Source organism: Hemiscyllium ocellatum, chromosome 49, assembly GCF_020745735.1.
Source record: "Hemiscyllium ocellatum isolate sHemOce1 chromosome 49, sHemOce1.pat.X.cur, whole genome shotgun sequence".
Classification (NCBI taxonomy): domain Eukaryota; kingdom Metazoa; phylum Chordata; class Chondrichthyes; order Orectolobiformes; family Hemiscylliidae; genus Hemiscyllium; species Hemiscyllium ocellatum.
Genome location: NC_083449.1, coordinates 9168891 through 9193504, shown reverse-complemented (window position 1 = coordinate 9193504; position 24614 = coordinate 9168891). Strand labels below are relative to the sequence as shown.

Below are 24614 nucleotides of genomic sequence, written 5' to 3'. Positions count from 1 at the left end.
TCCTTACAAGATGGAGGAGAGAGAAAGAGAAACTTTTCAAAAGGAAGTGCGAAGGACGTTAGAAAGTGTTAGCATAAATTTGATATAATTGACTTTTTATCCTTTTATTAACACGTGTAACCAAGCTAGAATTTCCACACTGTCAATTGAGAAAGACTACAATGAATCAAATTGGATGATTAGATTAGATTACTGACAGTGTGGAAACAGGCCCTTCGGCCCAACAAGTTCACACCGACCCGCCGAAGTGTATACCACCCAGACCCATACTCCTACATTAACCCCTTCACCTAACACTATGGGCAATTTAGCATGGCCAATTTTTGGATTGTGGGAGGAAACCAGAGCACCCGGAGGAAACCCACGCAGACACGGGGAGAATGTGCAAACTCCACACAGAGAGTCGCCTGAGACGGGAATTGAACCCGGGTCTCTGGCGCTGTGAGGCAGCAGTGCTAACCACTGTGCCGCCCAAATGTGATGCTGGATGTGATCAACAGCAAATTCCAACTCCTTCAGTTATGGAAGTTACTCTGGCAGTTATGTAGTTATCTTAGTGTTGTAATGCGTGGGAAAAACAACTGTATAAGTTGCAGGAAAACAAAGAGCCTGTGGAGAGCCAGGGAAGACATTTAGCTGGCTCCCACAGCTTTGATTTTGCAAGATTAAAGTTTAATTTCATGAAGGATTTTCTGTCTCTCCTGGTAATTTTTTATAAACATTGAGTGATTCTTCCATAACACAGTCAGAGGGAGATCACTTCAATGAGCACTTAGAAATTAGAAATAGGTTTTATACAGTGTGTTTAACACAGTGCATTTATTTCACTGTCATCCAGAACAGTCATCCCTTTAACTGAGATGGAGTTCATTAACTTCAGTAGAAACCTGCCCCAGTGGCTATCATTCAGTTATCAATTACAAAAGTAATTAAATTCTTTGACATAGCTCCATATCAGGTGGGAATTGAAACGAAATCTTCTGGCTGAGACCATGAAGCAGGGAGATGTTCACAGTAAAAACCAGTTACTGTCATTTCTCACAAATACACTGGTGTTTCAGTAGCTTGAATCTCTTCCCACAGTAAGTACAGCAGAACAGCCTCTACCTTCCGAGACATCGCTGGTGTTTTAACTGGTTGGATTTATGAGAAAATCTTTTCCAGTCGTGTGAGCAGGTGAATGGTCTCTTCCCCGTGTGGATCTGCTGGTGTTTAATGAGGTTGGATGATGGCTTGAACCCACACCCACAGTGAGAGCACATGAAAGGTCTCTTGTCACTGTGAGGATGTTGTTGGGATATCAGTCCCCCAGAGTTTTTAAAACATCTCGCACATTCTGAGCATTTCAAGGTCTGTTCTCTGTGTGAATTTGCTCAGGTTTCAGCAAGGTGGATGATCGAGTGAATCCTTTCCCACCCTTGGAACAGATAAATGGCCTTTCCCCAGTGTGGCTGTATTTATATCGTGACAGGCAGTGATCTGCTGAAGACTTGTCCACATGTACAGCACACATATGGTTTCTCCCCCACGGTGAACGGTGCTTTTTTACTTCAAACCCAATGATATTCAGGTGGCAATAGACTTGGCAGCTTGGTCAGGTTGGGAAGTGATGCCTGGTTTTAAGTCTCCTCATTGCAAATAGTCTTCTAATTCCCTGTGAAGTTCATGGAAAACAAAAAGCAAAACAATTGAGAACCCAAAAAAGAAAATGTTTAAAACCATCAGATGTAAGAGCAGAAATAGGTAACTCAACCCAGCAAGTCTGCTGTCACCATTCAGTGAGATCAGAGCTGATCCAATAATCCTCAGCTCAATTTTCCTGCCTTATGCCCCCACCATTGAATCCCTTCCCAATTAAAATCTATTTATCAGCCTTGGACACACGGAGCAGCACAGCCTCCACAGGCCACTGCAGTATTCTGTACTCTAACAGCAGGAATTCCTCCACATCCATTTTAAACAGGTTCCTTACTCTGAGATTATGTCCTCAACTCTCAAACAAGTAATAACAATCTCCCTGAATCTACAATGTCAAGCCTCTCAGAATCTTTCCATAAGGTCTTGTCTCATTCTTCTGAACTCCAATGAGTACAGAAGCAGTTTGCTCAAGTTCATTTCCTGGGAAATTCCTCCCATATCCAGGATCAATCTCCTGAATACTCTATGGACTGCCTTTCCCAAACCAAGGGAGAAAAGTAACTCTCAGTATTCCAAGTGCGATCTGACTCATGTCTTGAACAGTTTTAGCAAAACTTCCATTTTTTTCTCCCCATTCCCTTTAAATAAAAGCCAACTGACCATTTCCTTTCCTGAATACCCACTGAACGTGGATGCTCGTTTTTCGTCTTTCAAGCAGAAGGACCCAAAATTCTCTGCGCTGCAGTTTTCAGTAGAGGTTTTCCCTTGTTGAATAATATTCATCTCTCCTGGTCTTCCTGCCAAAATGCATATGAGATTAGATTCCCTACAGTGTGCAAACAGGCCCTTTGGTCCAACCAGTCCACACTGACCCTTTGAAGAGTAACCACCCAGACCCATTTCCCTCTGACTAAGGAACCTAACACTATGGGCAATTTATCACGGCCAATTCACCTGGCCTGCACATCTTTGGACTGTGGGAGGAAACCGGAGCACCCAGAGCAAATACATACAGTTTTGGGGACAATGTGCAAACTCCACACAGACAGTGATCCGAGGTGGAATTGAACCTGGGTCCCTGGTGCTGTGAGGCTTAGATTAACCACTGAGCTACCGTGCCTCCCGACATACTTTCCCATGTTATATTCCACAGTGCTGGGAGGAGAATGAGAGGGGTTTTATCGACCAACTGCTCAACCATACCTTGAGCATAACCTCCCAAAACAGCCACTTCCACCATGAAGGACTGCAGAGCAGGCGTATGTGACCAACAGTCCCTTGAAGCTCCCTGCAACTCACACAACGTCCCAACATCCAGTGCTGAATGAATAGAAACTTTCTCCAATTTAATCAAGAACGTGGGAGCAGAGTCTGTTTGAGAGAGATGTGAGGAATGACTTCGATATGAAAACGGCGGAAGAGCTTTGGAAATCAATCACTAAATTCTTTGTTTCCAATCTGACACAGATATACTTTTCTTCTACAAAGGTATTCAGGGATATGGGCCAAAGGCTGAACTCCACACAGCAGCCATGAGTTCATTCAATAGTGGAACATCTGAAAAGCCTACTCCTGATCCTTTGTTTGCTGGCTTCAGTCCCTGTTACAAAACTTCCTAACTCCACCTGGATCGCTCCCACTGGTAACTGTCTGAACCAGGCTCTTCACAACATTAAGGGAATATCGCATTTGGAGATTAGCTTTGAACCACAGACCCACATCCTCACCGTGACATTCTATTTCCATTTCAGTAACGTGGCCTGACTCCAACACAGTCTCAGCTCCAGGTGCTGAAATCTCATCCAGTCCTTTGTAACCTCGAGACTGAATGACCCTAACACACTCCTGATCCATCTCTCACTTTCAACCTCCCTGTAATCTTCAGCTTGTCCAACACCCCTCTGCCCGTGTGCTCACTCACACTGAGTTTTGTTCTCCTCACCCTGAGCTCATTGACCTGAACATGTCACAAATTGAGGAAAAGCAACATTTTAACAAATTTCTCTTCGTTCTTTTCAAAGCCCTCTATGATAGTGATCATTCCCACCTCTAATCTCTGCCAGCCACACAATCTTTCAAGATATCTGCACTTACTTAATTTTGGCCTCTTGAGCACGGTCAATTAATCTCCCCAACAACAGTGGATGTTCTTTCAGCATGAAATGTTTAAAAAAATTAAATTAAGCTCCAAGTCATTAAAATGTAGTGACCAGACCAGGCGATGTGTTTTAACTGCATGTTGTCAGAACTGGTGGACCCCATTGTGGTTCATAGCTGCTACAACCATAACAAGTGTTGGTCGAGGAATTCCAGCTCAGATTATTGAGCTGAAGTCTGAGCTCCGAACACTGCCACACATCAGGGAGGGGCAAGAGTTACTGAGATGCTCTGTCTCAGGAGGCAATCACACCCCTTAGATTAACTACCTCAAATCAATCAGTGGTCAGGGAAAAAAGGGTGTGACTATGAGTGATGCAGATAGAGGAAACCAGAGGGTAGTGCTGAATGAGCCTCAGCCCTTCAGCTTATCAAACAGGTTTGAGATTCTTGCTCCCTGTGTGGATGAGTGTGGGGTCTGTAGGGAGGATGAGCAAACTGACCACAGCACTGTGGAAGGGGGAGCCATTCAAGAGGAAGGAGAAAAGAGAAATGCAAGTGTAATCGGAAACAGTGTAGTCAGGGGAATAGAGACTCTTCCCTGTTGCCAGAATCGAGAGTTCCAAAGGCAGATTTACCTGCCTGGTGCCTGGCTTCACGATAGTCATCTGGGTTGCAGAGGAATGATCATGTTGTCAATATAGAGAGATCGAGGGAAGAAGTTCTGCTGAAGGAATATGTGCAGCTCAGGGATAAATAAAAAAAAATCAAAAAAGGTAATAATCTCTGGATTACTACCAGAGTCATAAAGTCAGCAAGATTATAACAGTAAGATGTGTGTGGTTGAAAGATTGGTGTGGGACAAACAGGAGGTTTGAATTCACTGGACATTGGATTCAGTTCTGGGGAAGAATGGAACTGTTCCGATGGGGCAGGCTACACATGAACGATGCTGGGATCAGAGTCCTGGAGAACGGCATAACCAGGGCCTATAGACTTTAAACTAAAACATGGGGGATTGTTTTTCAGCTGCGTGCAAAATTATGGAAAAGTCAAAATGGGGAAGTGCTCAGCACTGGTTAAAGCTTTCACAACATGTTGCAAGACAGAAAGTATGGAAAGGATCAGAAATCTAACTTCAGACACAGCAGATGAGGGACGAATATGAGAAGAGGGACAATTAACGCAGGGCTGAGGGACTTGTAACTAAATACACATGGTCTACAGAACAAGGTAAATCAGCTGGTACGCCAGAGTAAACTTGGCACTCACAATGTAGTAGGTATCAGAGAAAAGGCTGCAGGATGTTCAGGGCTGGAAACTAATTATCCAAGCTATCGAAAAGGCAATGGGCAGAGTCAGAGGGGTTGCCTTGTTTGCAAGAAATAAAATTAAATTGACAGCAAGAAGCGAAATAGAATCAGAAGGTCTACAATCCGTGAGGGTAGAGATCAGGAACCACAAAGGAAAAAAGACCCCGAAAGAACTTGTGTACAAGCCATTAGCTACTATCACGATGTGGGGGAGAAAATACATCAGGAGATTATAAAAGCACGTAAGGAACTGTTGCAATAATCATTGGGGACTTCAATGTGCAGGTAGACTGGGAAAAACAGGTTGGTAGTGGTTCTCAAGAAAACGTGGAATTATCTGAGAGATTCTTTTGTTTGGAGCAGTTTGTGGTCGAGCCCACTCAGGAACAGGCAATTCTGGATTTAGTGATGTATAACGAGGGAGACTTGATTAGGGAGCTCAAAGTGAAGGAACTCTTAGGAGGCAGTAGCCATAACATGATAGATTTCACCCTGCAGCTTGAGAGGGAGAAGATTGAATCAGATGTAATGTGATGACAATTGGGTAAAGGTAATTACAAAGACCTGTGGGTGGAGCTGGACAGAGTTGATTGGAAAGGAGAGCCGACCAGCGAAGACAGTGGAGTAGCGATGGCAGGAGTTTCTGGGTTAATTCAGGAGACATTGCAGAAATTCATCCCAAGGAAGAAGAAAAATACTAAAGGGAGGCTGAGACAACCCTGGTAGACAGGGGAAGTCAGGGAGAGCATAAAGGCAACACCAGCAGCATATAGTGTGGTACAGATTAGTGGAAGCCAAAAGATTGGGAAGTCTTTAAAAAACAGAAATAACTTCAAAAAAGAGGTGGGGATGGGGAAAGAAGTGAAATATGAGAGTAAGCGCGCTACTTATACAGAAGAGGGCTGCAGGCAATTTTCTTGGATATCTAAATGGTTACAAAGAGACAAGAGTGGACATTAGACAGTTTGAAAATAATGCTGTAAAAGTAGTATTGGGGAAACACGGCATGGCAGAGGATCTGAAGAGGTACTTTCCATCAGTTTTTAACAGTGGAAGACATCCAGCAACCTACCAGAACTTCAAGGGAAACCTGGGGACACTGAGTGCGTTGGCCATTGGTAAGGGGAAGGTGCTGGGAAGCTGAAGGCGGATAAATCACTAAGACTAATTGACTACACTCCAGATAACTGAAGGAGACAGCGGAGTAGATTGCAGAGGCATTGGTGATGATCTTTCAGAAAGCACAGGAGTCAGGCAGGGTCCCAGATGACTGGAAAATGGCTAATGCAACATGTGTTTAAGAAAGGAGGGAGGCAGAGGCAGGAAACTATAGGCTATGTAGCTAGAACATAGTCATTCCTAAGGCTTGAGAATCCTTAGAATGAGGCTGCAGAGTACTTGAAAGTGCATGGTAAAATAGGGCAGAGTCAGCACAGCTTTGTTAAGGAGAGGTCTTCCCTGACAAATCTGTTCAAATTCTTTGAGGAAGTAACAAGCAAGTTAGACAACACAGAGCTGGGAGATGTAATTGATTTGCATTTCCAGAAGGCCTTTGATAAGGTACCACACAGCAGGCTGCTAAACAAGGTAAAGGCAGAGAATTGGCTGCTTGGCAGAAGGCAGAGAGTCAGGATAAAAGGGTCTTTTACAGAATGGCAGCTGGTGACTCATGGACTTCCACAGGGGTCAGTGTTGGGACCACAACTATTCATGTTATGCCTTAATGATCTGGACAATGGAACAAAGGGTATTCTTACCACGTTTGCACATGGGACAGATGTTGGTGGAGGGGCAGGTAGTGCTGAGGAGGTGCGGAGGGTGTAGAAGGATTTGGACAGGCTGCAAGAGTGGACGAAGAAGTGACAGATGGAATACAATGTGGGAAATTGAGAGGTTATGCACACTGCTAGAAGGAATAAAGATGTTGATAATTCAAAGTTTGTGAGAAGATTTGTAGCTCAGGTGCTCGTTGTTGTGGTTATGTTCGCCGAGCTGGGAATTTGTGTTGCAGACGTTTCATCCCCTGGCTTCCCTGTACAGACCAAGTCCTGAACAATTAAAGCAACCACCCCAATACACACAAAAGAAGTTGCATCAAGACACTATTCAAAAGGGCCACAACACACTGCAGCACACCAGAACTGCAAAAAGAGGAAGAAGAACACCTATATTTGACAAAAACGGATACCCCCGCAATTTCATCAACAGTTGCCTAAGGGAAAGACAATGGAACGAGGACATGCTGCAACCCAAAGGACTAGCCACACTACCATACATCAAGACCATTTCTGAACTGACAGCCAGACGACTGCGACCACTAGGACTCATAACAGCACACAAACCAACAGCCACTCTCAGACAACGACTCACCAGAACGAAGGACCCGATACCCAGCATGAGCAAAACCAATGTAGTGTACAAAATCCCATGCAAGGACTGCACAAAACAGTACACAAAACAAACAAACAGGAAGACAGCTAACGATCCGCATCCATGAACACCAACTAGCCACGAAATGACACGACCAGCTATCCTTAGTCGCCTCACACGCAGATGACAAGCAACATGAATTCAACTGGGACAACACTACTATTATAGGACAAGCCAAACAGAGAACAGCCAAGGAATTCCTAGAGGCATGGCACTGATCCACAGATTCAATCAATAAGCACATTGATCTGGACCCAATCTACCGACCACTGCAACGAACAGCTGGAACTGACAACTGGAAGCGGCAGAGACAAACCACGATAAATGCCGGAGGAAAGTTCACAGAAGCGCTTCACAGGAGGCTCCCAAGTAGTGAGGATGTCACCTAGACAGGGGACGAAACGTCTGCAACACAAATTCCCAGCTCGTCGAACAGAACCACAACATGTTGATAATTTTCTGAACAGAGTAAGTCTTCAGAAATCTCAAAGGCAAGGGACCTTGGGAGTCTTAGTTCAGGAATTCTCTCAAGGTTAACTGGCAGGTTCAGTTAGCAGTTTGGAAGACAAATGCCATTTAAACATTCGTTTCAAGGAGGCTACAATACAAGAGCAGAGATGTACTGCTGAGGCTCTATCAGCTCTGGTCAGACTGCATTTGGAATATTGTGAGCAGCTTTGGCCCCATTATCTCGGGAAAGATATGCTCGTGTTAGAGGGAGCCTAGAGTACATTTACAAGAATGACCCCAGAATGAAGTACTTGTCAGAAAAACAGCAACGGAGGATAAATCTGGGTCTGTATTCAATAGATTATAGAAGTATGAGGGGGATATAGAAAGAATAGAAAGGCAGATAAAACAGAAGGTGGAGTGGTGTTTTTAATTCAGGAAATCATTGCTGCTCTAACTACAGAAAATATTTCTGAAAAAAATCATCTAGTGAAAATATCTGGGTTAAAATAAGGAAGGAATAATCACCATGATGGGACTATATGATAGGCCCCCCAACAGTCAGAAGGAAACTGAGGAACAAATATACGCAGATTTCAGATATATGGAAGATGATAAAGGCTGTAATAGTAGGTTTTTACAAACATTGTCTGGAAGTACCATTGGATGGAGAAGAGACTTTTAAAATTCGAAGAAAATTTCTTAATCAACATGTAAATGTTCCGAGAGAAGGAGCTTCATGGTCCAGGATACAAATGCTACAGGAAGCTTAGGAAGTGGGAGCAAGAGAGGAGGGGAGTGGCAGTTTTGATAAGGGATAGCATTATACTGTACTTAGAGACGATATTCCTGGGAATATGTCCAGGAAGTTTTTTGGATGGTACTGAGAAATAATGAAGGGATCATCTTCTTATTGGGATGGTATTATAGACTCCCTGATAGTCAGCAAGAAATTCAGAATCAAATTTGTAAGGAGATTTCAGTTCTCTGTGAGAATAATACGGTGAATATGGTAGGGGATTTTAACATTCCAAATGTAAACAGGGACTGCGTAGTGTTAAGGATTTAAAAGGAAATGAATTTGCTAAGTGTGTACAAGGAAAGTTTCTGATTTAGTATGTGGATGTTCCTGCTAGAGAAGATGCAAAATTTGACATAGTCCTGGGAAATAAGGCAGGGCAGGTGACTGAGGTGTCAGTCGGGGAGCAGTTTGAAGCAAGCAACCATAAATCTGTTTGTTTTTAAATAGTGATGGAAAAGGATAGACTGGATCTAAAAGCTGAACTTCAAAGTTGGAGGAAGGCTAATTTTGACAGCATTAGGCAAGAACTTTCAAAAGCTGATTGGGGGCAGATGTTTGGAGGTAAAGTGAATGCTGGGAAATGGGAAGCCTTCAAAATGCAATAACAAGAGTCCAGTGTTAGTATATTCCTGTTTGGATGAAAGGAAAGGCTGGTAGGTGGCGGGCATGTGGGATGACGAGAGAAGTTGAAGCTTTGGTTAAGAAAAAATGAAGCATATGTCAGGTATAGACAGAAGAAATTGAGTGAATCCTTAGAGTATAAAGGTCGTAGGAGTATCCTGAACAAAGAAATCCTGAGGGCAAAAAGGGGACATGAGATAGCTTTGGCAAATAGAAGTAAGGAGAATGCAAAGAGTGTTTAGAAATAGATTAAGGACAAAACAGTAACTAGGGAGAGAATAGGGCCTCTCAAAGATCAGCAAGGCACCTGATGCATAGAGCCATGGGAGATGGGGAAGATACTAAATGAGTATTTTGCATCAGTGATCACTGTGAAGGAGGACATGGAAGATAATAGAAAGTGGGAAAATAGATAGCGACATCTTGAAAAATGTCCATATTACAGAGGAGAAAGTGCTGGATGTCTTGAAATGCATAAAAGTGATAAATCCCCCAAGACCTGATCAGGTGCACCCTCGAACTCTGTGGGAAGGTAGGGAAGTGATTGCTGGGCACTTTGCTGAGATATTTTTTATCATTGATAGTCACAGGTGAGGTGCTGGACGACTGGAAGATTGTGAACGTGGTGCCAATATTTAAGAAAAGTGGTAAGGAAAAGCCAGGGAACTATAGACCGGTGAGTCTGATGTCGGTGGTGGGCAGGATGTTGGAGGGAATCCTGAGAGACAGGATTGACATGTATTTGGTAAGGCAAGGACTGATTAGGGATAGTCAGCATGGCTTTGTGCGTGGGAAAACATGTGTCATGAACTTGAATGAGTTGCTTTGAAGAAGTAACAAAGAGGATTGATGAGGCCAGAGTGGTGGATATGATCTATATAGCCTTCAATAAGGTGTTTGATGAGGTTCTTCATGGGAGATTGGTTAGCAAGGTTAGATCTCATGGAAGCTGAAAATGTGTTGCTGGTTAAAGCGCAGCAGGTCAGGCAGCATCCAAGGAACAGGAAATTCGACGTTTCGGGCATAAGCCCTTCATCAGGAATGAGGAAAGTGTGTCCAGCAGGCTAAGATAAAAGGTAGGGAGGAGGGACTTGGGGGAGGGGCGATGGAGATGTGATAGGTGGAAGGAGGTCAAGGTGAGGGTGATAGGCCAGAGTGGGGTGGGGACGGAGAGGTCAGGAAGAAGATTGCAGGTTAGGAGGGCGGTGCTGAGTTCAAGGGAATCAACTGAGACAAGGTGGGGGGAGGGGAAATGAGGAAACTGGAGAAATCTGAGTTCATCCCTTGTGGTTGGAGGGTTCCCAGGCGGAACCTCCAACCGTCGTGTGTTATGTTCTGGCGATGGAGGAGTCCAAGGACCTGCATGTCCTTGGTGGAGGGGGAGTTAAAGTGTTGAGCCACGGGGTGGTTGGGTTGGTTGGTCCGGGCGTCCCAGAGGTGTTCCCTGAAGCGTTCCGCAAGTAGGCGGCCCGTCTCCCCAATGTAGAGGAGGGTAGCCAATTGGATGCAGAACTTGCTTGATGATAGAAGACGGGGGGTGGTGGAGGAGAGATGCTTTTCAGACTGGAGGTCTGTGACCAGTGGTGTGCACCAGTATCAGTGTTGGATCCACTGCTTTTCATCATTTATGTGAATGATTTGGATTTGAACACAGCAGGTATAGTTAATAGGTTTGCAGATGACACCAAAATTGGACAGCAAAGAATGTTCCTTCAAAGTACAACAGGGTCTTGCTCAGAAGGGCCAGTGGGATGAGGAGTGGCAGATGGACTTTTATTCAGATAAATCTGGGTTGCTAATTTTGGAAAGGCAAATCAGGGCAGGACTTGTACACTTAATGGTAGGATCGTAGATAGTGTTGCTGAACAAAGAGACCTTGGAATGCAGGTTCATAGCTCCTTGGAAGAGTCGCAAGTAGATAGGATGTTTTCTTCATTGGTCAGTGCATCGATTATAGGAGTTGGGAGGTCATGTTGTGGCTATGCAGGTCATTGGTGAGGCCAGTTTTGGAATACTGCATGTAATTCTGGTTTCCTTCATATTGGAAGGATATTGTGAAATGTTGAAGGGTTCAGAAAAGATTGACAAGGAATTCGTCAGGTTGGAGGATTTGAGCTATAGAGAGAGGCTGAACAGGCTAGGGCTGACTACATAGAGGTTTATAAAATCATTAGGGACAATGTCTCTTCCCTGAGGTGGGGGGAGTACAAAACTTGAGGCATAGGTTTAAGGTAAACGGGGGAAAAATTTTAAATAGACCTAAGCGCAACTTTTTCACGCATAAGATGGTACAACTGAGGAATGAGCTGCCAGAGGAAAGGGAGGAGGGTGGTACAATTACAACATTTAAAAGGCATCTGGATGGGGACATGAATAGGAAGGGTTCAAAGGGATATGGGTCAAGTGCTGGCAAATGGGACTAGATTAGTTTCTGACATCTGGTTGGCATGGATAAGTAGGACCAAAGAGTCTGCTTCAGTGCTGTACATCTCGATGACTCAATGGCTGTGAATGATAACATTTATTGGAAAATCAGGAAATGTGAATTGAGAATGGAGAGGAATAAAAAAAAGTGATAATTGCTTGGTGGTATTTGACTATTCTTGTGAAAACTTCTCTCTAGAAATTGAGCTCCATGTGTGTCTAATTCAACTGCTCTGTGACTGTGGAAAGTATGTTTTTCAGTCTGACAGCGAGAACATACCTGCTGTTTGTTAGAAGGAACTGATCACACTTGGTTTCATACCAAGAGAATGTTACATTGTCTTGCTCCTTCATGTAATTGTCTGGAGGAAGAGAGAAGATACATCCCCTGTAAATCAACATTAAGTGAGTTTGACAGTATCAAACCTTTCTATGTAATATTCATTTTATAATCATGAGGCTGTGTTTCTTTCAGGCCAGCATTTCAACAGAACTACAGGTCTGACTCCATTCTTGGCCTGAGTTGCTCTTTGTCTGGTGATTGTAGCAAATGGAACCTACACCAATTCACTGAGAACCAGATACTAAGCAACACCCCAACAGCTCTACAATGGGGCAACCCAAAACAAGTTTGTATCTGGATCTGAGAGTTTCCTTATCAATCCATACCTGTCAGTTCCTGCGAGGTGAATGTGGGAGTACGGCTGTCAATCTGTACCTGTCAGTACAGGCCGTGCAAATGTGAGAGTTAATATAGTTATCAATCTGACCCTGTCACTCTCTGCAATGTTCAAAATGTACTTACTAGAGAGTGACAAGGACAGATTGATAACTACATTCACATAGTATAAACTGACAGGTATAGATTGATAACTGAACTCTTTTACACATAGTAGAAACTGGCAGAGACCGATTGATAAATACATTTAAAATATATTGGATCAGTTCCTATGTGCTTCACTGATGGGGAGGTGTGAGTTTAGTTATCGATATATCAGTTTCTGCCGTTATGAATGTGTGAATTTACTTAACAATCTTTCCCTAACAGTTTCTGCTGTGTATCTGACTGTAGTTATCAATCTGAACCTGTCAGTTTCAGCTTTGAGAATGGGTTTGTCATTCTCAGTATCTCCCTGTCAGTTTCTGCTGTATGAATATTAAATACAGTCATCAATTTGTACCTGTTAGTATCTTCTGTGTGAATGTAGATATTGATCTCTACCTGTCAGTTTTAGCTATAATCAATTTCTCAGTGCAATTATCAAACAGTACCTGTCAGGTTTTGCTATTTGGCACCAGAGTGTCATTGTCAATCTGTTTCTACTACGTCAATTTGAGAGAGTCAATACCAATCGGTCCCTGTCAATATGTGAATAGTACAGTTATCATTCTCTACCTACCTGTCAATTTCTACCTGTGTAATTGTCAATCTGGACCTTTCAGACTCTGCTGTATGAATACTTAAATATAGTTATCAATCTATAGCTGTCAGTTTCTACTTGGTGAATATGTTTGTGTAATTGTCAATTCCTGCCAGTTTATGCTATGTGAATGTGTGAGCTGAGCTTTCATCTGTCACTATCAGTTTCTGCTTTGTGAATAAGAGAGTTATCAATCCTTCCGACAGGTGCTGCAATGTCAGGGTTTGAACGTATGTATTCATTGTTTCCTGTCAGGTTATGTGACTGTAGCTATCAACCTGTACCTCTCAGATTCTGCGACATGTGAGTGTAGTTATCCACTTGATTTGATCTGATTTATTATTGTCACATGGACAGAGATACAATGAAAAGTATTGTTTTGAGTGCCTTACAGAATGCATTAGGGCAATAGAACAGAATCTGGAATACAGTGTTAATGGTGCAGAGAGAGAGAATAATATTAAAATTTGAGAGGTCCATTCAAAAGTCTAGTAACAGCACAGAATCAATTCTTGAATCTGTTGGACGGTGTATTCAAACTTCTGTATTTTCTACCTGACAGACCAGGGTGGAGGAATGTAGAACCAGGGTCAGATGGGTCTTTGGTTATGTTGGTTGCTTTCCCAACATAGGAGGAAGTATAAATGGAGCCTTTGGATGGATTGGGTTGTGTTCACAACTGACTGTAATTTCTTGGGCAGAACAGTAGCCATACCACACTGTGACACATCCAGATAGGGGTGCATCGATAAAAGTTTGCGGGAGTTTTTATAGACACGGTGAATTTCTGTAGCCTCCTGAAGATATCTGCTTGGTGATTACGTTTGGGTAATTGTCAATCTCAGCCTGCCAGTTTCTGCGATGTGAATAGGAGAAGTTAAAAACGAACAGTCCTTGTCAGGTTTTGCTTTGTGAAGGTTTAGTTAAGAATCCTTCCCGATCAGGGTCCGAATTGTAAATGAGAGTGTATTTATCAATGTTTGCCTGACAAATTTTCTTTTGTGAACATGTGAATGTAGTTATCAAATTTTCCCTGGTGGTTTCTGCTCTGTGAATATGAAAATGTAGTTATTAATCTCTAAATGAAAATCAAAAGAACTGCAGAAGCTGGAAATCAGAAACAAAATCAAATTGCTGGAAAAGCTCAGCAGATCAGCAGAGTCTGTGGACAGAAATCAGAGTTAAAAATTGCAGTCCAGTAACCCTTCCTGAGAACTGATGGTAGCCAGGAAATGATTCGTTTTTCTGCAGAAGGTAGGGTGTGGTGAAGGGTCAGGAGTAAATGGTAGATGGATATAGAATCCAAAGAATACGGTCAGACAAGGATGATGAATCACCATTAACAGGGACTGTTAGTGACTGTTGGTGTATAATAGCAGACCTTGTGATAACAAGGCCTGGTGTGAGAGGTTCTGGGTAATGACATGGGAGAGCTCTAACCCTAGCTGTAGAACTCAATATTGGGTCCAGAAGGCTGTTGTATTCCCAAGCAGAAAATGAGGTACTGTTCTTCCAGCTTGCACTGAGTTTTAACTGGAGCACTGCAGCAGGCCTGAGGCAGAGATGTTCATCAGGGAACTGGGTGATGTGTTGAAGTGGCAGGCAAATGGAAGCTCAGGGTCTTGTTTTCTGGACAGAATGTAGGTGTTTGGCAAAGTGGACATCCAATCTACACTCGGTTTCTCCAGAATAGAGAAGACCATGTGGCAACTAAGAAAATGCACACACTCAGTTCTGGGGAAGGGTCACTAGACCTCAAATGTAACTCTGATTTCTTGTTATCAATCTCTACCTGTCAGTTTCTCCTGTGAATAGGAGTGTGTCATCAAACCATACATGTCAACTTAAGTAATTTGAAACAGAGTGTTATCAATTTGTTCCAATAAGTTTCTGCTTTGTGAATGAGAATGTTTTCCTCTGAAATGTCCTGCCACGTGTATTTGAGTGTGATGGACCAATCTGTCCCTGTTATATTCTGCTCTGTCTAACTCGGGATGTAGCTGTGAATCTGTATTTGTCAACGTCTAGTTTATAAATGTGCAAATGCATTCATCAGCGTTTTTGAAGTGTGTGTAGGGTTTGGGGGGTGGTGTTTAAGTATCATGCTCTCCCTTTCAGTTTCTACAGAGTGAATGTGTGAGAGCAGCTATCAATCTCCGCCTGTCAGTTTTTGTTATGTCCACGTGAGAATTCAGGAATTGAGCTAACCTTGTCAGTTTGTGCTGTGTGACTGAACGTCAAGTGCTGAATCAGTACCAGTCACTTTCAATTCTCATGCATCAAAGTTGCTTAATTCGCTGACAGCCAATAATATTCTATGAGTCCAATGGTGACAAGGAATCTATTCTTGTTTGCCATCTGGTTCACTAATGTCCTTTAAGGAAGGAAGCTGCCATCCTTACCTGGTCTGGCCTACATGTGTCTCCAGACCCACAGCAATGTGGCTGACACATAACTACCCCCTGGGAAGTGAGGGCTGGGCAATAAATGCTGGCCTCGCCAGTGATTCTCTCATCCGTGAATGAATTAAGGAAAAAGAATTCTCTGTGACTGTGGTTGATTCTGTGATAGATTTTAGGGTGTTGTGATTTGGCCTTAATCTCTTCTGCATCATGTCATTTATAGTAGAGTCACAGAATTGGTCCAGCCATTCAGCCCATTTGTGTCCACTGGGATATTCTGTTCTTCACCTATTCTCCATACTAGTTTCCATTAACTGTTGGGACTCTGAACTTTATCCACTCACTGCCAGTATCTCTATCTAAATGCTAATTTGAGATTATTTCTGCAGTTACCGGTCTTTGATAACTATAGTGCAGTTTTGTTCTGTGGGCAATAGCATCAGGTAGAGTATGTGGATCTTGTTTTCTTTCCATGTTCAGTTGTGTCTTTTGGTCTGAGTGTAGGATAAACTTGATCAATATTCACCAACCTTTTGTGATTGAGGGATTAATGATATTTTTTGCCATGAATCTGAATTTTATTGCATTCAGACTTTTTAAATATATTTTGTGCATGCAGTAATCTTTATCAGTTGCTGCTGGACACTAAGATATAACATCTGACACTAACTGAAACGATTAATGGTTTGGTGAATCAATTTATAACTGTCCATATTTGGAAATACTTGGGCCTAAATTTCTTTTTTTTTCCCTTTCAGTATTAACTGGCTGTGTGTGAGTGAGTTTTCTGTTGTGCTGTCAATCTGTAAAGGAGTGGCACTGGTCTATATCACACTGACACTTTTTTAATGTCGCCTTGTGTTTCCCATTCTGCATGTCATGATCTGATACACTTTATGAGGTGGGTTTAATGCCTTATAAATCAGTGTTTCATATATTAAAAAAAGTATGGAAATGCTTCTGCATTACTCAGGTCCTCAACTACAATGTGTGTGTGGAGAAAGTGTGTGTTCATCAGCACTAGGCTCAGTGTGAGAATGAGATTCATTCACTCTCTGATACTAGATATCAATGTGCTCCTTATTCTTGGTTATTGTGTTTCACAGTGCTTCAGTGTCATCCAAATTGAAACATGTCACTTTTAGTAACTGCTACTGTACTTCAGTGTTCAAACTTCTGCTACTTGACATGAATGAGGTACTATTCATTGCCACTGGAGTCAGCACCTGTCTGTGAAAGTGGATGTATTTGTATATCTGTTAATCTCTGGCACTGCAAATGGAGTTCGATAATGTCCACAGCCAATGTTCTTTAGCTTTAGTGCCTGTAGGATCCAGGGACAACTGAACATGCAACACATTGCAGCAGAAAAGCATCTGTGTTTTGTTTAGAACCAAGGGGAGAAAATCAATGGACTTTTGTAACTCCTATAGTGCAGAGTCTAACAGGGAACAATGGGGATATCCAGGTCTGGTTTTCAGAATGCTTTCAATTTTTGCATTGTGACATGTTTTAATCAATGAATTAATGATCAGTATTCACCAAACCCATTTGCAACGAAGTGAACATTTCAACTGCATTCCAGCTGACTAACCACAGTGTTCCTTGTACAGGAAAGAGAATTGGCCAACTCTATTTTATTTACCAATGTGGACAGGATCTGGTGCAAGCCACTAGCAGACTCTTGTGTCGCTCTATGGTAGGGAGGGGAAAATCAAAAGGTCTTTTATTTTCCACCATTCTGTGAAGAATAGTTCAATAAATTGAATTTAACAATTTAAATATCAACTCCTTCTGGGAAAAAAAAATGAGCAGCTTGACAAACCGACCAATTTTGGCTTTCTGTTTCATTCTGCAATGATTTAAATAGTAATGATCCGATTCCAATGACTCCTTCAGAAAACTATATCCTGATTCCTTGTTTTTTTTGTACTATAATGAAGGGAGGGTCAAGAGGAATGCAGGGCTCTTCATAGAAAATCAAAACGAATTTTGAAATAAATGTAGAATAATTAAAAAAATAACTTTCTTGCTGGACAGAAAAATATAATAACTACAAAATGATGAAATGGAGAATGTCATCTCCATCTGTATCATAACCTCAGCTTCTCTGCTGCCAGGATAGTTTTACGAAAATGGAATGCTGGTTGAAAGGAATGAGAATTGTTAGCTCAGTCAACTGTTCTGTTGTTATAGACTGTCTTTGATCAGTCAGACTTAATAATTTGAAGAGACTTATTCTGTGCTGTAAATTTCTTTGACTTGAGATCTGAGAGTAGAAATCAGTTTGATGAAATGTTTTCTGCTAGTTGTGATGTATATGTATTTTCATTACTTTTAGATGTCGGAATGAGTATTTCAGGATGACGTACAAATTGGCAACAATTGTAAATCAGTCAGTAGCTGTGTGAGAGAGAGAATGCTGTGTGTGCATATGTATGCAAGCACATATAAGAGGGTGGGTTGGAGATGGTGGTTGTGTGTACGCCAGGCTTTAGCTCAGAGGTTCATTTGGAATTTACACTGTTTAGTTGTTGTGCCTTTTACATAGGACTTCTATTTATCAAAAGATTAATTTTGTCCTTCTCAGTTACTGATAATGCCAAGGTTTCCTTCTATATCTTCAGAAATCCTTACTGTAATAATGTAACAGAATGATCTGTTTGTTCATCTTGACTGTAACTTTAAAATTGCCTTCATTACATGTGGAGTTAATATAGTTCCTGAATGTATATTTCAGAAGAGGATACAATCTATCCCTCTTCTGATGTTGCAAATGATAATTGACTAAGCATCATGGCATTTATTGGAAATGAGCTGTCATGCATTGAGTATAGGGAGAAATCAAAAAAATATATTGCATCAGTTGTGTTTGACTCTTGGATTGAATGTGTACTTCTGGAAATTAAGCTTAATGTATTTTTGACTCAATCCACTCTGACTGTAGAAAGGATGTTCTCCGATCTGACACCAGTAACATACCTGCTGGTTGTTAGAAGCAGCTGGTCACACTTGGCTTTGTACTGAGGAAATATTACACTATCTTGGTCCATAAATCATTTGCCTGGAGGAAGACAAGAGGGATATTTTCTGTAAATCACCAACAGCGAAGTAGAAAGCTGATCAACTGATCAATGCAACATTCAGGTCATGATCATGATAATTCTTTGCTTTTAAACAGGGCAACGTGAACAGAGCAAGGATTGGTTACACTCTAGCTCTGAGCTCCTCCCAGTCTTTTTTTCTGTTTGCGAAATTCCAAAACAATTTACTGATGTACAAAAACTAACCAACATCTGCAAGTTCAATATTCAGCTCCCAATACATTAACGGTTGAAGGAGAAACAACAGACACTACTCTCACATTTAGATATACTGTCCTTTAATTACCTACTATTCAATGTGTATTCGTAACAAACAGCATGAAATAGAAGCCAAACAATGAAGTTCCATCAGAGTTTAGGTAATAAAACACTACAAGAATGTCCCACAGCAGCTTCTTCCCGCTCTGCCTCCCTCAGCAGGCCCACACACAGCCGGAGAAAGGCCTCTCTCTTCCCCCCAGCCCGCTCACTCCAAGTTCCGGGACCAGGTCCTGCTCCGCTTGGCCTCTTATAAACAGCCCGCGGTTCTCCCTGAACTCACCCCGAACCAGTCCCGGTCTCGGAGCCCCCTCTATGTCCCAGGCTCCCATCCCGATGTGCTGCTGGAAGGAGCCTGCTGTCCCCGGGCGCTAATCTCTCCATTGCGGTCTGTTTCAAACAAACCTCTTGCACTCACTGAGTAAATGCTCTTCAATGACAGCGCTGGGGGAGGGTCTCACGCATGCGCTCCTCTACTCAGGAACAGTCAGCTTTGGAGGAAGGGCAGCATTGCTCAGGATGCAGGAGTAAATTATTCACATTAAACTGACTGTGACAGTAGCGGTGATAAATCCAGCGCAATATTGGTGATTGGGATTAAAGCACAAATATTATTTCCAAAAATGGAATGTTTTCTCTAGAGCAGAGATGACTGCGTTGGGAACCCGTGAATAAAGTGTAAACGATTTATTAGGCGTGTGGGACAGGGTGAAAAGAGAGAAGCCGTTTCCCTTGTTTGAGCGAGCAATCACAAGTGATGCTTGGTTAACGATATGGTCAGCGTAAGGATTCTCGCTATGGTGAAAGGTTAGATGTGAAGATATTGAGGGAATTTCAGTAAAATCTTTTCACTCAGAAAGTGGTGGAAATCTGGAAGCCACCGCATGCGAAAGTAGTGGAGGCCAGAAACCTTAACCTTTAAAAAGTATTTGGATGAGTATTTCAAATGTCAGTTCCGGAGCCACCATTCACGGTGGGATATGAATGGTGAATATCTCCCCAGGCAAACCAAAAAGAAACATGTCTCTGTCTTTTGAGCAGATACATCTCACGATTGGTGGTCCATGCCTTTAGTTCTATGCCTAGTAGACTGGAACCTGGATCTCTGGCGCTGTTTTCTCCGATTTTAGATTACAGTAAATAAGGCTTTCTGCTGTCGGTGAGAGATTATCAAAATGAACTGAGATCAAACCAGAGCAGGACTGCGACAGCAAATGTGGAGTTTTTGCTGTTGTCAGAACAAGTGCAAAAAGGCTGGGCGATATTAAACTATTGTCTAAAGACGATTAATGAGCTAGGCCAGAAGAACGTTCTGTAATGTTTAATCAACATATCGGAGTGCTTTCGAAATGTGAAATGAAGGGATTAATTGCAGATTGCAGTTCTGGGCGCTTGTTTTTGTTTCTGCTAGTTCTTCAGGTGCAGAAAAGAAAAAAAGTAGAAAGAGATAGATGCAGTTAAGCAAATGAATGAGCGAGATTGTCTGAAATATATATTTATAACCTAATTAACAAGTCTTGATGAATTCCCCTCTGAACAACGTTCTCCTCTTTTATAAATCATTTTTCTATGTAAAACATACTCCGTTAATTGTGGGATGGCGGGCTTTTCAAATTGGAAGGAAAGGGGTTGATGATTTGGCGCTGGCATCAAGAGTAGTGAATGTGCCCTCTCTTCTCCCTGACTCTCGGGAGCATATTAAACACCAGTGATTTTTTTTTGTTCTGTTTGCTGCTATTTGTTCAAATCACTCCCTAATATTTGATTATTCCAGGAGTGATAAGAGCCGGTTGGGGTGTGAGCCCTGTGAGCCACTCCGAAACAAAAGAAGTGTTCCTTTTCTTACAGAAACACGGGTGGATACATTTATTCTTTTTTAAATTTCCAAAACTCCGAGTGGGTTCTGTTGCGTTGCTGCATAGTGTAAATAAGAGCTTTCTAGTGTCGGTTAGAAGCTTTCAAAAGGAACCGAGATCAAACCAGAACGGTTGCCGGACTGGAATTGTTAATGTGGAAGAAGGGGGCACCGTATTAAAATAATACCTGAAGGCGGCGTTCGCTATTAATACGCTCACGGCGAAGAACGTTCATGAAATCCTCACAGATTGAATGAGTGTCTTCGGAGGGAATGAATACCATCTGGAATCTTTCAAATAGCTTCTAGCTTCATTAATTTGCAATTTTTCTTTCGGGTAATGACTAAATACGAATACTCCCTGCTCGGATCTACATTTCGGCGGGATTTTCAAATTTGAAAGAAAACGGTTGATGATTTGGCGCCATGTTTTCCCGCCTGCTTTCTCAACAATGATCACATAGTTACAGCTGGCGGGAACACCAAGGGAGACAGTGAGGACATTAATTAATCCGGAATTAATACTGCACTACGATAATGAAGCATGTGAAAGTTATATAACATTTACAGCAGCGTATATTCTAATCAGTGCCGCTTGTGCAATCTGTGTCTTCAACTAACGCCCCTGAAATGCATTACTGATGTCACGCCATGTTCCAACGTCTGCGATCCTTGACTGGCGCGATCTGTTACTTTATTGTTTAACTGACTCCCCATTAATGTTTTACTCAGGCCCTGTCTGCATTTCGCAAATTACAACACTAATGTTCACAAGTAAGAGTTCGATCTCTTAGTACCAAATCTTTTCCATGCACAAACGACAAAATATATGAACACCGATAGAGAATTCGCGGGAAATTATAATCCACTACCACAACGTCACGCTAAAATTATATTCCAATCTGCTATAATAAATTCTACGAGCACGGGAGATTTCATTAGATATGACGTGCCTGCCCCTGTCAATAGGGCTTACAACTCATTCCCTATTTATTTCCTAGTTTTGCAATTACAATATTAATGTAATTCATCGTTTCCCGCTCTCTGGATAGTTTAGTGGCTCTGAAAAGAGCCGTTATGTTTCTCTCTCTCTCTCGGGGTGAATGTGCAGGGCCGGCCAGGCTCCGTTTAGGCGCGCTCCCCGCGGATCCGGCGGGCCAGCTGGATGTCTTTGGGCATGATGGTGACCCGCTTGGCGTGGATGGCACACAGGTTGGTGTCCTCAAACAGCCCCACCAGGTAAGCCTCGCTGGCCTCCTGCAGGGCCATCACCGCCGAGCTCTGGAAGCGGAGGTCGGTCTTGAAGTCCTGAGCGATCTCTCGCACCAGGCGCTGGAAGGGCAGTTTGCGGATCAGCAGCTCGGTGGATTTCTGGTAGCGGCGGATCTCCCGCAGAGCCACCGTGCCGGGCCTGTAGCGATGAGGCTTCTTCACTCCGCCCGTGGCCGGAGCGCTCTTGCGGGCCGCTTTGGTCGCCAGCTGCTTACGGGGAGCTTTCCCTCCGGTGGATTTGCGCGCTGTCTGCTTAGTTCTGGCCATTCTCTTCTACTCTCTGTAACACACACAGGCTGCTGCGGTGCTGCCTGTTTAAGGGAATGGAGAGCCCGCCCTAGAGTTGGGATTGGATACAACCCTGTCCCTCAACCCACAGAGAAACAGCTCCGGAAGGGACAGAAAAGGCAGGAAAAGAATTGTTGGAATCTGATTGGTTCAATTGGAATGTCAGTTGGTCAATTTCAAAATTCCCTCCGAATTCACCCTCACAAACCTTGAGATTAAAGTAACCATTAAAACGCAAAACACCATCCGTCTGCAACTAAGGTAGAATTTAATATTTTATCGTAATTCTTTAAAACCTAGTTTACAGTCATCGCGGACAGAGGCGGGATCATTGCCTGATCTGTCTGTCACAGGCAGGAGGAAAGGCGGGGTTTAAAACAGCTCAGACAAACTGAACAACCGAACGTTTACCCGCCGTGAATCAATCGAAACAACCCCGCCAATTTAAACACCTGAAAAGCTAATGCAGTGAACACCGGTAAAAGGACAGAATCTCACTTTATGATTAGATTACCCACAGTGTGGAAACAGGCTCTTCGACCCAACAAGTCCACACTGACCCTCCGAAGAGCAACCCCACCCAGACCCTTTCCCCAATATTTACCCCTGACTAATCCATCTAACACTATGTGCAATTTAGCATAGCCAATTCACCTGACCTGCACATCTTTGGACTGTGGGAGGAAACCGGAGCACCCAGAGGAAACCCACGCAGACACGGGGAGAATGTGCAAACTCCACATAGACGTCCCTGGCGCTGTGGGGCAGCAGTGCTAACCACTGAGCCACCGTGCCGCCCCTGTTTTTTTTTGTATTACCCCCAGATTGTAATTAGCCCGAAGGCAATGTGGAAGTTTTGCCTGAACTGTCTGTAACAGGCAGATGGAAGGAACACGCCATGAAAACATGCGCAGGGTCTCAGAATCAAAACTGAACGAAGTAACATTCCTGAACGGGTCAATGAAATACAAATACTACAACATGTCATATTCGTGACTCGGTAGGGTTATAAGTCGCGAAGTGAAATAACCAGATGGAGATTAATAAACCGTCTCTATATGATATCTTCCCGATTCACAGGTCTCCACTCTCGTAAACCATGGCATGAGTTATTCAGATCAATTAATATCTAAGGTAGGTTTGCGCTCGACGCCGGGAAACATTGGATCCGGGCTCAGCCCTTCCCTGAGACAAGTGGGTGGCTCTGATAAGAGCCTTTGGGTTCAGATGGTTACATATTACACTGACTGGTTCATTTCTTTGCTGCTGTCTTGGTCACTTTCGCTTTGGGCTTGGCCTTGCCTTTAGCCGGTTTGCTGAGGGGTTTGGGGGCTTTAGGACCCTTGGCCTTTTTCACATTCTTCACGGGAGTCCGTTTCTTTGACGCTGCTTTGCTCACCGCTTTCTTTGGCGGTGCCGTCTTCTTGCCGCTCGCTTTCTTGGCTGGGGATTTCTTGGCTGTCGCTTTCTTGGCCTGGGATTTCTTGACTGTCATTTTCTTGGCCTTGGATTTCTTTGGTGTCACCTTCTTGGCCGGTAATTTCTTCACGGCCGGTTTCTTGGCGGCCGCTGATGTTCCCGCCTTCTTTCCCGCTTTTGCCTTGACTGGATTCTTTGGGAGTTTGAAGGAGCCGGAGACGCCCTGGCCCTTGACCAGAACGAGGGAACCGTTCGCCAGGCACCTCCTGATACTCATCTTGATCTGTGTCTTTCGCTTTCCCACATCGATCCCTCTTCTCTCCAGCGCCTTCTTTACTGCGGACAGAGACGCCCCTTTGCGATCCTTGATATCCCCGACAACCTTCAGAATCAGCTCGCCCAACCCAGGACCGGGTGGTTTTTTCCTGGGAGCCGCCGCCTTCTTCTTGGGAGCCTTGGCTTTGGTGGGAGCGGAGGCTGGAGGAGCTGTTTCGGCGGCTGCACTGTCGCTCATGTTGAGAACTCTGCGCTGAATCTCTCTCTGGGTCAGTCTGAACTGGGTCAGCAATGAAGCTGCTGGCGGCGGCACTGAGCAACTTCAAGGCAGCGAGCGGACGGCGCAGGGACAACCTGCCGTCAGCTCCCTGCTCCTGCTGCCTCTCTGTGTTTCTCTAACGGCCTAAACTCTCCGATTCCTCTGAAATTCAGCATCTCCAGAGAGCCAGGCTCGATTGTTCCTGATCCAGACAAGGGAAGGTTTGCGACTGAAAAGTTTTCACTTGAAAAGATGGCTCCGCTGTCGAGTTGAACGCATTTTGCT

The 24614-nt window shown here is 43.3% G+C and overlaps 3 protein-coding genes and 1 long non-coding RNA gene across 5 annotated transcripts in view; 1 reads left to right on the top strand and 3 right to left on the bottom strand.

The window, feature by feature from the left end:
• The window catches only part of LOC132837099 (uncharacterized), a 489878-nt gene that overhangs the window by 391468 nt on the left and 73796 nt on the right, over nucleotides 1-24614 (top strand). The window lies entirely within an intron of this gene.
• LOC132837236 (uncharacterized) lies at nucleotides 801-19383 on the bottom strand. Of its 2 annotated transcripts, none has more exons than XR_009647441.1 (4): nucleotides 19244-19383; nucleotides 18581-18662; nucleotides 12056-12163; nucleotides 801-1654 (listed from the first exon to the last, which is right to left on the bottom strand). It is a non-coding gene; the product is annotated as an uncharacterized LOC132837236 (long non-coding RNA). The 2 variants fall into 2 exon arrangements; XR_009647440.1 differs by having other exon boundaries at nucleotides 12056-12137.
• Nucleotides 21636-22396, bottom strand: LOC132837135 (histone H3). The gene has a single exon (XM_060856836.1). The coding sequence runs from the start codon at nucleotides 22352-22354 to the stop codon at nucleotides 21944-21946; it is 411 nt and encodes a 136-aa protein (XP_060712819.1). The 5' UTR covers nucleotides 22355-22396; the 3' UTR covers nucleotides 21636-21943.
• On the bottom strand, nucleotides 22974-24450 carry LOC132837109 (histone H1.01-like). Its single transcript, XM_060856803.1, has one exon. The coding sequence runs from the start codon at nucleotides 24306-24308 to the stop codon at nucleotides 23628-23630; it is 681 nt and encodes a 226-aa protein (XP_060712786.1). The 5' UTR covers nucleotides 24309-24450; the 3' UTR covers nucleotides 22974-23627.

Bases quoted from the DNA above. Each gene is read 5' to 3' on its own strand.
- LOC132837135 (XM_060856836.1), bottom strand. From the start codon at position 22,354: ATGGCCAGAACTAAGCAGACAGCGCGCAAATCCACCGGAGGGAAAGCT.
- LOC132837109 (XM_060856803.1), bottom strand. From the start codon at position 24,308: ATGAGCGACAGTGCAGCCGCCGAAACAGCTCCTCCAGCCTCCGCTCCC.